Here is a 15,103-nt window from a genome sequence, read left to right on the forward strand (position 1 = left end):
GATCTAAACAACATATTATTGGTTTTGGACAGATTTAAATCCGCAATTTGTAACAAATAATAAGAATTTTTTGAAAATCTTTTATGGTTCCGCATAGTTTTTGCACTATGCCTCTAATCGTGCCTTAAACTTAAGGTATCTAACTCTCTCAAACCAACTCTTTCATTTTTATACGCAAATATTACACAAACACACACACACACACACATACACATACATTCACACAAGCGCGCAAACACACACACAAACAAACAACACACAAAAATATTTTAGTCGGACTTGTAGTTGTGTGTTGTTTGTTTGTGTGTGTGTTTGAGCGCTTGTGTGAATGTATGTGTGTTTGTTTAATATTTGCGTGTAAGAGTGAAGGAGTTGGTTTGAGAGAGTTAGATACTTTAAATGTAAGGCACGATTAGAGGCATAGTGCAAAAACTGTCCGGAACCGTAGAAAATTTTCAAAAAACACTTATTTTTTGTTCAAAATTGCGGACTTAAATCTGTCCAAAACCAACAATATGATGTTTAGATCTCGCTGGGAACACATCTGCGAGAATTTAAACAAATCCGATAAACTTAAAATGATTCATTCCAAACTTTAGTGTCAATATTATGTTTGAAGTAAGTTTGAAAACAAAATTGTGTTAATTTAGTCTAGCTGGTAACAGGTCTGCGAGACTTTAAAAATCGAATTTAACCTTTCTCAACATTTCAGAAACATTTCAGAACCTTTGAAACATTTCAGAAAATTTGTTTCAACTTTTGGTGTCATTATTACAATCGCCTATACAATTGCATCAAAAAGTCCACGCCTCTTATTCCAAATAAAACACAAGAAAGCTTGAGGAAAGGAGCGGTGACGAAAGGTACGGTGACAAACGATGGGTAAAGTTCAGTTGCCAAAATGAAATATAAAAATATTTTTGTCGGGCTTGTAGTTGTATTTCATTTTTGCCCATGGTTTTACCCATCAAACTTTACCCATCGTTTTTCACCGTACCTTTCGTTGCCGCTCCTTTCCTCAAGCTTTCTTGTGTTTTATTTGGAATAATAGGCGTGGACTTCTTAAAGCAATTGTATAGGCAATTGTAATAATGACACCAAAATTTGAAACAAATTTTCTGAAGATTTTCTGAAATGTTTCAAAGAATCTGAAATGTTTGTGAAATGTGGAGAAAGGTTAAATTCGATAGACCTGTTACCAGCTAGACTAAATTAGCGCATTTTTGTTTTCAAACATACTTAAAGCAATAACTTGCAGCAAATAAGAATATTTTCTAAATTGTTAAGAATTCGAACAGTTTTTGCCTCTACTTGAGTATAACATGTAAGAGAACTTTTAAGGCTGTATTTAAAGCCGCTTATTCGTTAGCATTGAGATACATCGGTTGTCAGTGTAATTTACAATTTGGCCTTTTCACTCTTCCCAGTATTCATTCTTCAAAAGTTTGTTCCTTTTTTTATTTCAAATCAAATCAATGATCTACTTGGTTTTTCGATTCACAAAAACGAAGACAGACTCGAAAAGATCGGTTCGAAGAGCAATTGCATAAAACAAAATATTTTTTTAATTTTCAAAACACACACACACACACACACACATATATATATATATATATAAATATATATATATATATATATTATATATATGGAAATTTCTATTCAGTTATTTACCTGGCAATCCATAAACTCTAAGTCTCAAACTCTTCTGTTTTTCATTATGCTGAAGGATGTCACTTTCAACGATCTGCTCTAATAATATAAGGATTTGAAATAAAAAAGTGAAAAAAGTGAAATAATGAATTTAGTCGTTTGATGATTCTTCCGTGAAACCAATTATTTTTTTTTACTTTTTCGTGCTTTTAAAAGTACTGAAAGTCTAAGGAAATACGAATAATTGTCAATAGAAAAAAATCTAGAAGGTAGAAAAGAATACATTTTCCTGTAAATTTTTCTTTGCAAGTTGATTTTCGCTATTTTGAGAGCACTAACATGCCTGAAGTCTTCTATTTTCCAAAAAAGCTGGTCGATACAGAGCAAAACTGGTTTGTATTAGCAGAACTGAGAGAGACGCATAAAAAAGTTTTGTAAACAAAAGTTTGATAAAAAATATAAAATAATTTATTTCTTTCGATATCCCCGAGCAACTTCACCTTTCGATTTTTCCTCCAAAATTCTCAAATCTAAAGTGTTCCCTTTTTTTAAATTTCGGCTTTTGTTTATATATAAATCAAAATTGGATCCTGGGAGCTACACAATGGTGTTTTTTCTTTACACTGCGTGAATTTTTTTCTCTAAAAAAGTGAAAATTTGACTGACGAAAAAAGCCAGCCTCGCATATAAACTCCTCCACTTTGAAAAATTCTCGAAGAAATAACCGCAAAAATTCTTTGAGAGTATAGATCACTTCAAGTCAAAAGTCATTCGTTAAATCAGAAGAGCAACGCAATTGCTACGTCCTCTGACAGCAACCCCCAAAACATTTCCTGAAACCATGCCCAAACATCTAAAATTCCGCTCACAATGTATTCGTTTTCGAACGCTATTTCAGCGCTCCTGTCCAATATGCAATCAATCTCCAACCTGTGCATTTTTCTCGTTCTAATCTTACGAGACGAAGAGTAATAAATATTTTTTCGTTTTGACGACCTTCGCCAAAAACAATGGCTTTGTAAAACTTATTTTTCTGAAGAGATTAGCTTCAAAGCAAAGCACATGCAATTGCTCGTAAGAAAAAAAAGGCTGCGGTAGGGTGGATTAATGAAAAAGATCTTTGATACATCCCAATCAATACGCTATCCATCACCTTCGACAAATTTCCTATTAATTGGACGGGAATGTCATTATTCTAAGCAACCAATATTGCCCCGTGTAGGCAGCATATCATCATGGCTCCACAACTTATCCAAATTACGTCGCTGGGAGACAAATTTTAAGCTTCTTTTGACATACCGCCTTCAATGTTGTCTCATCCCCCCTCAAATCATTTCACACCTTGCTTTCAGAATTGGACTTGCCCACTTTCATTGGAACCATTGCCCGCAATAATCCATAGCAAGTCTCCATGACGTGCCACATTTTAATCTACTTTGCTTATCATAACAAAGACGGGCGGAAGAGAGCGAGAGAGAGAAGAGAGAAAGGGGCCATAATTTGCCGCTCCAACAATCCTACCCCGTAAACTTCATTATTTGGTCTAAAGAGCAAAGAAATCCAATATACCTTCAGGGAGAGAGGGAAAGAGTCCAATATTTCATGGATCGCAGGGAAAAGATATTATCTGTTGTGGCCAAATATTAGGGGAAGTTCAGTATTTGAAGAAATAAGGAGCTAATATTTAGCTGTCTCCTCTTTTCAGCACTAGATGAGCGCATCCATTTATCTTCACCTATAAAACAGTGCAGCAATTAAAGAAGCAGAATCAAATAATAAACCGTTTAAATCTGATTGTTTGTATGACAGAAAAATCCTGAAACTCAATTTTTATACCAAAATATTTTTCATCGTTTTATTAGTTGTTAACAACTTCCAATCTCAGAAGACAGGCAAAATTTCACGTAAACTTTGTTAATTGTAACTCCTTGTTGTTGATTCCTCAAAAAAATAGCAAGCCATTCGCTTCAAGTGTATGCTGTTTTTGTTTTCGGCTAACGAGAACAGAGATCATAGGTGATCATAAATTAAATGAAATGACTTCTAGCCGGACATAAAAATATTTATGTGGATTAATCAGTCGTGAAGTGTCAGACAAAAGGGTTCCCGATTTGAACGCTTCGATCCACAAGAGAGAGTTGAGGCAGGCGTTCAAAAACAACAGATTTCAATCTCTTTCGTCCTCCCGCTTTATGATACTGTTCATAACGTTAGTGCCATTAGATAGCTTTACGGATTAAACATCACCCATATAGAACATATGAGCGATAATTTTGCAATACACGGCATTTTGCTTTAGTCTTACTAGGTTCACCAAATAGGGAAAGACAAAGAGCAACATTTCACGCGTCTTGATTGTCCCTTGAAGCAACTCCCGAAATTTAAGACCAACGGTTGCCCCGTTCCGTTCGAACTTCTGCTTTATCTGCTAAGTCTAAATTTCAGACAAAAACATTTGACTCTTTCTTCAAGCAGCTGTCAAAAGAATCGGTTTGAGCAAACACGTGTTAACCACGGGACTTATTTTACGATTGTTTGATCAGGCAAACACGGATTTATGATAATTCTCAAGTCAGCTTATGTGCGTACTAATTAAGGCAATTGACATTTTTATTAAGGAAGAACAGCACTTGTAGTGGTTGATTTCCCTGGAAAAACAGATAGAAAAACAAGCAATATTTCCAATAAATTATTCCGTCATAAGTAGTACACAAGGGTATTTGGCATCTCAAACTGTATTAATTCAACTAAACTAATAGGAAAAGGCATTGCAACTGCACCTTTCATACCCAATTTCCATTGTCCAATAGCCCAATATATAACTATTTCAACCACTCTTTTGAAACGGCAAAGGATCCTCGATATGAAGAACTGTCTATTTACCCCAATGTATTCCCGGGCGCAAATGTTCATTCATATTTCTTGTTCAAGCATTGTGCTATTTATACTTTTTTCACAGTAAAATCATTTCTCAAATAATCACTTGAGGTTATTGCACAATATTATATTCAAATTAACCTGTTTCAGATATCCTCCCACTACGTCCACCTCAAGATGAACAAATTCATCCTCAAGGGATCATCATTCTGAGCCTTCAGTTAAGCTTAACCCTTTTGTACCACGCAAATTACCATTTACTTAATTTCACCACTTTCTAGCCAGGAGATGGTCGTCATATTTGGAGAAACATTTTGATTGAGAACAACAGGATAGAAATTAAGATAAATCAATGCCACCACATTTCCTCAATTTACATAGACTCACAAAAAAACAGTGCCATTGATACCTCAAATTATCCCACATTATCCTATTTCAGTTTCTACCAATCCATCCATTCACTGATTCCTCCTTCATTGTTCATGGTAGATACTCCTTATACAAACTTCCTATCAAAACTACTGCCCAAATCCATGGAAATATAATCCAGCTTAACTTATCTCCACGCGTACGTCACAGACTCAAAATTAAATATTACCCTTCCAATATGTCTCCAAATTTAGATTTTAAAGTGCCTCAAAATTAACCGTTCCGCCAACCCACCCCATCTCAAATCTGTCCATCTAAATCAAAAATGGCACTGCATATGCTTCAAATAAAACAAAGAAATTCCGAAATATTACTTCAGATTTCACTTATTTTTACATTACTGCTGCCATTTTTAATTAGCTCTGAAAACGAAGGCTTCCCGACCGGAGAGACATTACAAGCAGGCGTTAGTCATGGAACGAGTGGAAGTACAGTGGTTGGTGACGATGATGAGTCAGACGAACCTGATATGATGGAGAAGAACAAAAACTACTTGAAGCTCAAAAACACACTCCCCTCAGACGATGGATTACCCATCATTATACGAGTACATCTCAGTCTAGAGAGGTTAGCTCAAAAATTATACTTAACTTAATGACAAAACCCAATTACTCATCTAATTTTGCATTTCGAGCAAATTTACAAAACTGATAGGGCCGAAAACTTCAGCAAATGTAGCAAAAGCGAATTCAAGCCAATTTCCCCAGATTTTAATTAAAATACTGGAGTCAACCACCCTCAGAACAGATCGAACAAAATCTTATCAAAAAGGTGTAGTTAACAATTAATATCTTTCAACTTTCGGTGCAAAACCAACATCACAAAACAATCATGGCACCTAAATATTGTTTACTCTTTCTATTTCTAAATGTTTCGATGGACAAAGAAAAAGAAACTAACTTCCAATGAATACTTTATTATTTGCAGAGAAAATATCTAGATGACACTAAAATTGATCATTAGAAAGATTTATTGCCTGCAAGGAGAAAATTAAGACCAAAAATTTCCTTTAATAAGATCGGAAAAAAATTCGTTAAAACGTTTGCTAGGGAATCTCTCTCAAACTGAACTATAAAAAATATGGAGGGGGAGCGCACCGGTGGGTGGAGGAGGTCAAACTGGGAGGAGGGTAAAAAACGCCCTTCACGCTCTGAAATTGTTTCCAAAATAGTTTTGGTGAATCGCATACGAAGACTGGATTAATATAATTGCTACAAACCAAACTTCAATGGAGAGAAATCAACGAAACAGACCACTTTAGAACAGAGAAATTCAACTGAGCACTTTTGCACAAAACGTTTTCAAAGTAGCCTGCTGACAAATATTTAAAAAAAAGGCAAAGTTATTCAAGTTTTTCTGGTGAAAATGCGTCAACGAAAACAGAAAAATATTGAAAAACTTTGCCTTTGTTTTGCTATAACGCACCAAGCCTAAAATCTTGAACAAGAAGAACATCAATTCAAAGAGGAGTCATTGGAACTGTTAACTTGGATCTGTTGTATTTCTGGATCTGTTGTATTTCTGGATCTGTTGTATTTCTGAAGAATTTAAGAAAATTTAAAAATTCATTTTCCATTTTATCAATAGTTCTGCTATTACTCAATTTTCTTCTCATAAGAAGGAAACAGTTTTAAATCTTTTAAAGACTCTGCAGCAAAATAGCAATATTGAAAAAAAATGGCTTTTTCCCTGGAGAACACTAAGCGTAACTTTTCGAAAAAAATATTTTGGAAAGTTTGCGTATATAACCATGGAGTTTCTATTCTATGCTAAATTAAATTTTTCGAAACAATGAAAATCGCAGAGAAATAAATATAACGTTAGCAGTGCGTCTGCTAAAAGTTTGACTGCTATTATTTTTTAGGCTTTACTTTTTACAAGGGGCTAAGTTTTTTTTTCTTACAAAAAACATGATTGCAATGCAATAACATTTACAGTCGTACCATTCTGTTTTGGTCTAAACTTTTGGGCTAAATAGGATCATCAAAGCTGCCAGTAAGATCTCAAATTTCTTGGGGAGAACCATCTATTTTTCCTGCCTAACTTCAAATATCAAGGGCAAAACTGATTAAAATTGTACCAGCAACATTATCTCTCAATTCTTTGGAAAAGTGGGCTCAGAGTTGGTTATGATGCATGCAAAGCACGCAGAAATTCTTGTGACGGAAACTCACCATTTTTTGATTCTGAGGTAACGCAAAAATTCAAAGAGGTAACTTTTTCTCAATTTGATAACAGTATCCCCAATCTTCTTGAAGTTTAAAAATAGCTCTGATAGTCACAAAGAAAAGGTTTCAACTATTTGGAGGAAATTATATTTGTAGAAAAAAGCGATTGATGGGAAATAGCAGCAAGACTGTAGAAAAGGTCGGGATGACGTTCATATTCCGAGGACCTTTTCAGTCCCAGCCGCAATTCAACAGTTTGACTAAAAATTATCACAAAGCAAGCTTCAAAAATACTTTTCCTATCGCCAATAAGGGCTTGGAGTTCGGAGTTTCAAATTAAATAGAACCACTCGTCAAAAAATTTTTGCATTACATAGATTTGTTGACGAATAATATGGTTATTTCAAAAAAAAAGATCGAACTATTTTCAAAACATATTAAACTTTCATTCCAGTTTGGATCGCAAAACCATGTCAAATTTTTTACGCCGTGGCTGCTTCCGTATATAAGAGTCAAGAAGTGGTGCATCAGAAAATTGAAAACCACTAAAAATCAAATTAACATAACCGACTAACGTCGGGCGAATTGCTCTCAAACAACCGGCGAGCGGTTGGCTTTGTCAGTAGCCAGTCACGGTTTAGTGAGTCTAGCTTTAGCTTGATTCGATTCTGTATCTTTTAGTTTTCTAGCCTTATTAGTAAATAAATCAATGAAAACACTGATAAATTAAAAATTTGCACAATATTGCAAAAATTAAAAAGAAGAACTTCCAGATTTCGAAGTGAAAACGTTCAAAACTATATTTTGTCTCTGGAGTTATGTCAAGTAGCCGATCTGTAAGACTTGAAAAGCTTGAAAATTTTGCTTAAAGATATTAGAAACTTCAAAGCCACTTCATTGTCTCAAGAGACTATCCAGTATCCCTATTTTAAGCTTTAAATAGTTTCACTGGCTCATAAAGATCCATAATATTAGATAAGAAGTTTCTGAAAATTTAAAAAAAAATAAATTTCATCAAAAAATTTGTTCAAGCTGGAGTCATTAAACCATTGATAACCATTCCATTGGCTCTAGAAACCATGCGACAGCTTATCATCAAACATTGGAGGAGATTCCTAGGACCCTGGAGCCGGAAAAATGATTTTAAAAAATTCAAAACATTCAAAAAAAACTTAAAAAAATTTAAAATATTTTCCGAAATTGCTGATATTAAAATCTTGAAAAACATTGCATTGCATCTAGAAGCAATGCAGTAACCTATAATCAAAACCTGGAGGAGTTTATGTGGTTCTTGAGGCTGGAGAAACCTAAACAATAACAAAAAAATTTCAACACTTGAAAAAAATGCAAGTTGCCTAAAAAAAACTGCTAAAATTTGTGATAATAAAAGTTGACAACTAATCCATTGCCAAAAACATTTTTCAGTAACATATTATCAATCCCTAACGGAGATTTTATCTCAGGCCGAAAAACCTGATTGATAACAATAAACGTTAAAAAAACATTTAAAAAATTGCAAGTTTTGTAAAAAAAAAAACGCTAAAATTCTTGGTGTTGAAATCTTGAAAAACATTCCATTTCATTTACAAACTATACAGTAACATATTGTCCAACCCTAAAGGAGGTTCCTCGGCTCTTGAGTCTGCATAAATCTGCATAAAAAAAGCGCTATGATTTGTCATATTAAAATATTCAAAAGCTATTCCATGTCAAATTAAATTTTTCAGTAACTTATTAAAAACCCCCTAAGGACGTTTTTTGGCCCCGGCGTCTGGAAAGACGTGAATAATGAAAAATGTCAAAAAAAAACAAAAAATTCGTGATGTTAAAATGTTGAAACCATTCCACTATCACTAGAAACTGTTCAATATCCTACTATAAAACCCTGGAGGAGAATCCTTGACAATTAGGGCTGAAAGAACCCCCCTTCACACCATAAGTATAAGTCTCCAAAACAGTTTGAGCTGAAACAGATTTGAAAGGCTCTAAGAGGACTTAATGCCCGCCGCGCGCTAACTGTTTATCCCGTTTTTGAGGACCAAAAGTCAAAAGCGTCAGAAGAAAAATTGCTCAAGCGAAAAATCGCATTAAAAAAGACAGAAAGGACTAATATAATTAATACAAACTTCGTTTGAGAGCAATTAATAACAATTTATTGAAGTTTTTAGTTCCGACTAGTGATTCTAGAAGATTCAGCCACCTTGTTTCCAGCCACCTTGCATTGGTTTTCCTTCAGTTTTAATTTTGATCCTTTAAAACGTTTGCTCATTTTCTAAACATTTGATGGATCATAATTTGTTCTTTCATCTCCATTGCTCTAATTAAGTTGATCGGAAAAATTAATTTTGAAGAATGGCAAAATTCATTTTTTTTTTCAATTCCGTCCGAATGGCAATTAACAACATAAATTCACATGTTCACTTGTAAACGGGCATTTAGGACGAAATTTTAGTGGTATATGGCTGTGCTTTTTAAAGCAAAAATGATTAAAATTGATTAACAGAAAGTTTTACGAGACTGTTCTTATCAGCCAATTTATCACTTATTGCAGATGAAATTCTTGCTGAATAAAATTAAAGAACTTTAAGCTAACTTCATTGCATCAATTGAAAAAGTTTTTCAATTTAGTGTTTCAATTTGATCGGTCAAGCGAAAAATCGCATAAAATTTGTAATGCATTTATTAAGAATTTGATATTAAGAATTAACAATTTGATATCCCCGTGAATAGATTAAGGTTGTTGACAGACTTAAGGGCACAAATAATTGCCGAATAAAATGTTCGAAACATATCTCGAAACACTTTTGCTTCAAATAATGGCGAGTAGGAGGTCAAGATTGCAACTAATTCTATGCATTTTTAAATGTATACAAGAGATCATGATGCCTGATTACTTTTTCAAGCCTAGTATTTTTTCGCAACTCTTTGCTAAACTATTTTTCAGGAGTTGCTTAAAATCAGAGATTGAGAGGAAACTGGTATCAGCTAGTTTTTCTTTTTCAGAGCGTTATTCACAAACTATCAAATCGCTCACATTAGTAATCAAACTGAATTTCTTCAAAATTTTTTGAGGCTGAGGAAAACAATTTTTAAATAGAAGACCGAGAATATAACTCGAATCCGTACAAAGATTACCCAGAGTTCACTGCAAACTTAGCAACTTATACTTAGCAAAATCTATCCACTTAAACTATATTTACAAAATCACTACAAATTCTACAGAAAAAAAGCGGAGGCTTGTCTTTGTCAATGAAATTAACCGATTGATAGGCAAACACCGACTGACGTCAAATGAAGTGATCTCGAACGTTAGTCCAAGGTAATTTAATTTGGAGGTGGTATAGCTTAAATGTTACACGGGTGAAAAAACCGCCCCACTCAGACAGAGGTCACTTCTGACCTCCAGGTTGGCAGTCTGATATCTAAACCACTCATTTACAATGCCTTTGCTTTCCTTTTGCTCACAATCGCTTAATTCAGAACGATATCATCTTAGGCCACACTAAAATGAAGAACTAAAATGTGAAAAAGTCACAAAAGAGATCAAAGAATTTTCAACAACAAAGCGCAAAAACGATCGAGCGATTTGCACAAAAAAGACACACGTTTACAATAATTGCTTCAAACTCCATTCAAGAGCAATAAATAAGCTTTTCTCGGCATCTGTTAACTTGAAGTTTTTTATTTAAACTAATTTTTCTCATTTAAATCAATTGACTGAATGATAAAATCATTGAATTAGCAAAACTAACCAATTTTTAATGAAGCACTTAATTTTAAAATTATACAGCGTATAAACGGAATTAAATGAAGAACGAATCTTGAACAAAAATACTTAAAACTAAAATCTACACTCCTTGTTCTCATGAATTATCCGTGACATCAAAAAGACGAGTAAAGAAAATCCACCCTGCTAAAAATTTTTGGCAAAAAAATCGCCATAACAAACTATTTGGTTTGTAAAAACCGTGCTGAGACGCGAACTATCACTCAGCAATAGGAAACGGTGCATGCCTTCCCCACCCCCGTTAATCATTAAAAAATTCCCGTTTACTAGGGAAACCTAGACGCGAAAAACTTCTTTAATCGATGCACATGGATATTTTTTCCGTTCAATTGACAACTATAACCTGATTTGAAGATTATCCATTCATAAACTGGATCGTTTGCTTTGGCCCCACCCCATCCATCTCATAGCGAGTATATTATTTGCAACCCCCGACATGTGCTTGCTCTACAACTAGGGTGCATAATGTACACGGAGGCACCAACGGAAAAAATTCCTTCAACCTTCTAAAAGCAATGCAATGTATACGTGAAAAGATTTACAGCAGAAACAATATGAAATCTATTGTGAATTTAGAGTGTCATTTAGAAAAATTTGAAAAAAAAAATTGTGCATATGCAACTGATCTAGTTTTAACATTAACTCGATTACCTAGCTTACCTAAAAAACTGGAAATGGTTTAACTCTTGTAAATTTAAGCATTCGGGACGTCGCTGGTGAGGCTACCATTGACCTCTACATGACTGAAACGTGGGCAGATTCCAGAGAATCCTTTGAGATTCCTTCCGAGTCTCATATGGCATCATCTCACACAACAATTGTAAACAAATCCTCTACAGAGCCATACAGCATCCGGATGAGCGGTGCTGGGGTGGTCAATTACTGCTGGATACCCGACACGTACTTCATCCTTGCCAGGTCTATATTCTATTCACCGTCTTCCTTAAGTTTAAGCGTACAAAGCGATGGACAAGTCACATTAGACCGCAAGGTTCGTCTTGTAACGCCATGCAAACCACAAGTTCGCTACTTTCCCTTCGACGTTACCACGTGCAGAATCCTGATATCCAGTTACGGTTTCGACTACAGAGACTTGTACCTGGTTTGGCAGCGAGATGACAACGGAGAGGGAGTCTCGTTTCCATTTGAATATGAGCCACTCTCTGAGATGGGCTTCAAGATTCTCAACATGAGCTCGACTTGTTTCTACGCCACATACTCCGGCTACACGTTTACAATTCTTGAAGGTGTTGTTCACTTAGAACGACTCTACACTGTATACATATATCAAATCTATATACCAGCAGCGCTTCTAGTTGTTCTTAGTTGGGTGACCTTTTGGATCAACAAAGGCGCAACTCCAGCACGTGCAAGTGTTGGAGTAACAACTGTTTTAACCATGCTCACTCTTGCAACCCAGAGCCAACAAAACATGGAAAAACACATCACTCTGGAAACTTCCCTCCTGGATATTTACATCTGGGTTTGCTTTAGTTTCGTCATAGCTGCCATGTTAGAATTCGCAATGAGCGATTTTCTCAACGATCAGGCAACCAGGAAAGCAAAAGAGGCTGCAAAGAGAGAATGTTTTTCTAGTGGCAAACAAGCCAACCAAAATCACAGCAGTAACCTCAATTCACCTTCAGCTCTTCTTATAACCAACGGGGCTAATGGAAGTTCTCCCGCGGGTTCCACACAATACATTACAAACGATAAACCAAAGAAAAAGCACAAACCAAAAGACTCCACAGCACTCATCACCAAAATCGATAGAGCGGCTCGAATTTTATTCCCAGCTATATTCTTCGTATTCAACTGTTTTTATTGGACATATGTTGCATACATTCTTATGAACACAAGCATAGGAGAGACTAATAAGCGAGATGCACAGCCGTGTCCGTTCACGTAGGTTTATAAACTCATCAACTGATGAAAACTTACTTTTCCACAATCTTGATTCGTCTGCTCGTAGACCGCTTTTCCTGAAACACAATATTTGTATGCAGCATAAATGATTTTTCAGTACATTTGTTATTGTAATTATTGTAAGTTTGACAAAATGACGCATTATTAGATTAGATGAAAACAATTAATTGAGCTACAAAAATAACCGACTAACTAAATGGCCTCAAATGAATGGCGAGGCCTCAATTCTATAGTAGCCAGCTTCAATAATGGGGCATAGTTTTACTAGGGGGCTTCCAATGACGTGAGTACTTTTTAATTGACTTTTAGCAGTAAACTGTCGCCAATTGAGTGCAGCTACTGAAAATGTTGAGCGAGACAATCTAGACAGCGAAAAAGAAAAAGACGTACGAGCCATTCGAAAAATCAACCACGGTGAAGCAATAATGTTGCATAATACTGAAATCAAATTTTGCTCCAGAGCAAATAATCAGGCAAGGAGTTGAAAAAAAATGGTTTTCAACATTTCCTATGCGACGTAAACCAATCAAAAATCTAGCGTATCTCTACATGAACTAAATTGACGGATATTTTTCGTAACACAAAACAAATAACGCTTGCACTTGCAAAAAATAATTTGGTTAGGTAGGCCAACTTCATTTGTTTAGATGGCGAGGGCAAGCGGCAGGAGAGTAGGGAAGGGGGGCCAAACTTACAAAGTCCTTTAGCCAATGAAATTATACTTCGTCAACTTAGAGAATAGTAAGCTTTACAACTTAATAATCTCTGAAATCTCCGTTTATATTGCTTCTTATAATGAGAAGCCAAATCAGTCCAATAAAGCTAAGAAAAAAATCGCAAAAGATCGCCAAAATATTGCTAAAATCTTAATACTCGTAGCAAACGTTTTTACTCTATCCATAATCGTTATAATCTTTCCATCCGTCTTAATTTTGCCCGAAAGATCACCAAGCAACTAAATTTGCTACGGGGCTAAAAATGGCGTCAATAAAGCTTAATATATAACAAAGCCGGCAGATTGCTGGAAAATAGCCACATGATGCATATCGGGATTGAAACAGATACAGAACAAAAAGAGGAGATAGATTGACCAATTTTTTTGACTTTTTTTCAAGGTCAAAAAGTGTTCTACTTTGGCGTGCAGTTTCAATTGGATTCCAAACTTGACTTAATTCAGCTTCTAAACTGAAAGCTAATAGGCTTAATACCAATGTCAGCTAGCATACACTCTTGAACTTTGATAACCTAATTCTCAATTACTTATAATGACCGGACTTTATCGGTTTATCCCGTCTCTTTTTATATTGATTTTTTGACTTTGTCAGTTTTCACCACAATGCGCAATTGAATGCGTGAAAGAATTTAAAATCCATTCAGTTGAAACAGTGAGTGAAGTAAATCAGAAGTTCAACGTAAAAATCGTGATTATGTAAAACGAAAAATGTGATCAAAAGGTAAAGCGAATTAAAAAAGAGCGCCTAAATAATACCGTCGAGAGGCTGACGGAGGCTATTAATAACCACTAATAAATTTTAAAATGAAAAAAAAAAAACCACCAGTATTGGCGCAACTTTCATTTGACTTATAGTAGTGAACTGCCGCAACTTGAGACCAGTTGCTGACACTTTAGATCAAAAAATTTTAGAAATTTAGATCAATCCAAACAAAAAATTCGAAGGCGTAACGTCACTCAAAAGTCAAAACGGCCAAGACTACTTTAAAAAAAAACAAAGCGGGTAGAATACCGAAAACGCCTCGAAAAGTCGCGCAATTAAAAACTCTTAACTAACCCTAACTATTCCAGAAAATTCAACATGAAATAGCTAACTGTTAGTTAGGAATTGGTGTAGGTAGGTGTGTGTGTGTTTTAGTGTGTGTGTGTGTGTGCGTGTGTACGCGCGTGTTTGTGTGTGCGAGTGTGTAAGTGTGTGCGCGTTGCGTATGTGTGCTTGTGTGTGTGCGCTCGTGTAGTCGCGCGCGTGTGTTTGTGCGCGCTTGTTTGTGTGTGTGCGTGTGTGCTCGTGTGTGTGCGCGTGTGAGTGCAAGCGTGTTTGCGTGTGTGTGTGTGTGCCCGCACGTGTGTGTGTGCGCGCGTGTGTGTGTGTTTGTATGTGTGCACGTGAGTGTTCGTGTGTGTGCGTTGCGTTTGTATGTGTGTGTGCGCGCGTGTGTGTATGAAAGTGCGTGTGTGTGTGTGTGCGTGTTTGTGTGTGCGCGCTTGTTTGTGTGTGCGTATGTGTGTGCGCGCCATTGTTTGCATGCGCGT

The 15,103-nt window shown here is 35.6% G+C and overlaps 2 protein-coding genes across 7 annotated transcripts in view; one reads left to right on the forward strand and one right to left on the reverse strand.

Annotated features, from left to right (window-relative positions):
• The window catches only part of LOC142336132 (glycine receptor subunit alpha-1-like), a 31,739-nt gene extending 18,718 nt beyond the window's left edge, over positions 1-13,021 (forward strand). For 4 of the 6 annotated variants that reach the window (XM_075384704.1, XM_075384710.1, XM_075384705.1 and 1 more), the window contains exons 2-3: positions 4,678-5,523; positions 11,611-13,021. In XM_075384704.1, the coding sequence (XP_075240819.1) occupies positions 5,222-5,523; positions 11,611-12,820 (1,512 nt within the window). In that variant the 5' untranslated portion in view covers positions 4,678-5,221 and the 3' untranslated portion in view covers positions 12,821-13,021. The other 2 variants (XM_075384707.1, XM_075384711.1) reach the window with 2 other exon arrangements.
• The window catches only part of LOC142336595 (uncharacterized), a 72,403-nt gene that overhangs the window by 22,809 nt on the left and 34,491 nt on the right, over positions 1-15,103 (reverse strand). The window contains exon 14 of the mRNA XM_075385506.1: positions 12,853-12,893. Coding sequence (XP_075241621.1) covers positions 12,853-12,893 — 41 coding nt within the window. The remainder of the gene's footprint in view (positions 1-12,852; positions 12,894-15,103) is intronic.

This window comes from Convolutriloba macropyga, chromosome 3, assembly GCF_964194025.1.
Source record: "Convolutriloba macropyga chromosome 3, txConMacr16.3, whole genome shotgun sequence".
NCBI lineage: Eukaryota > Metazoa > Xenacoelomorpha > Acoela > Convolutidae > Convolutriloba > Convolutriloba macropyga.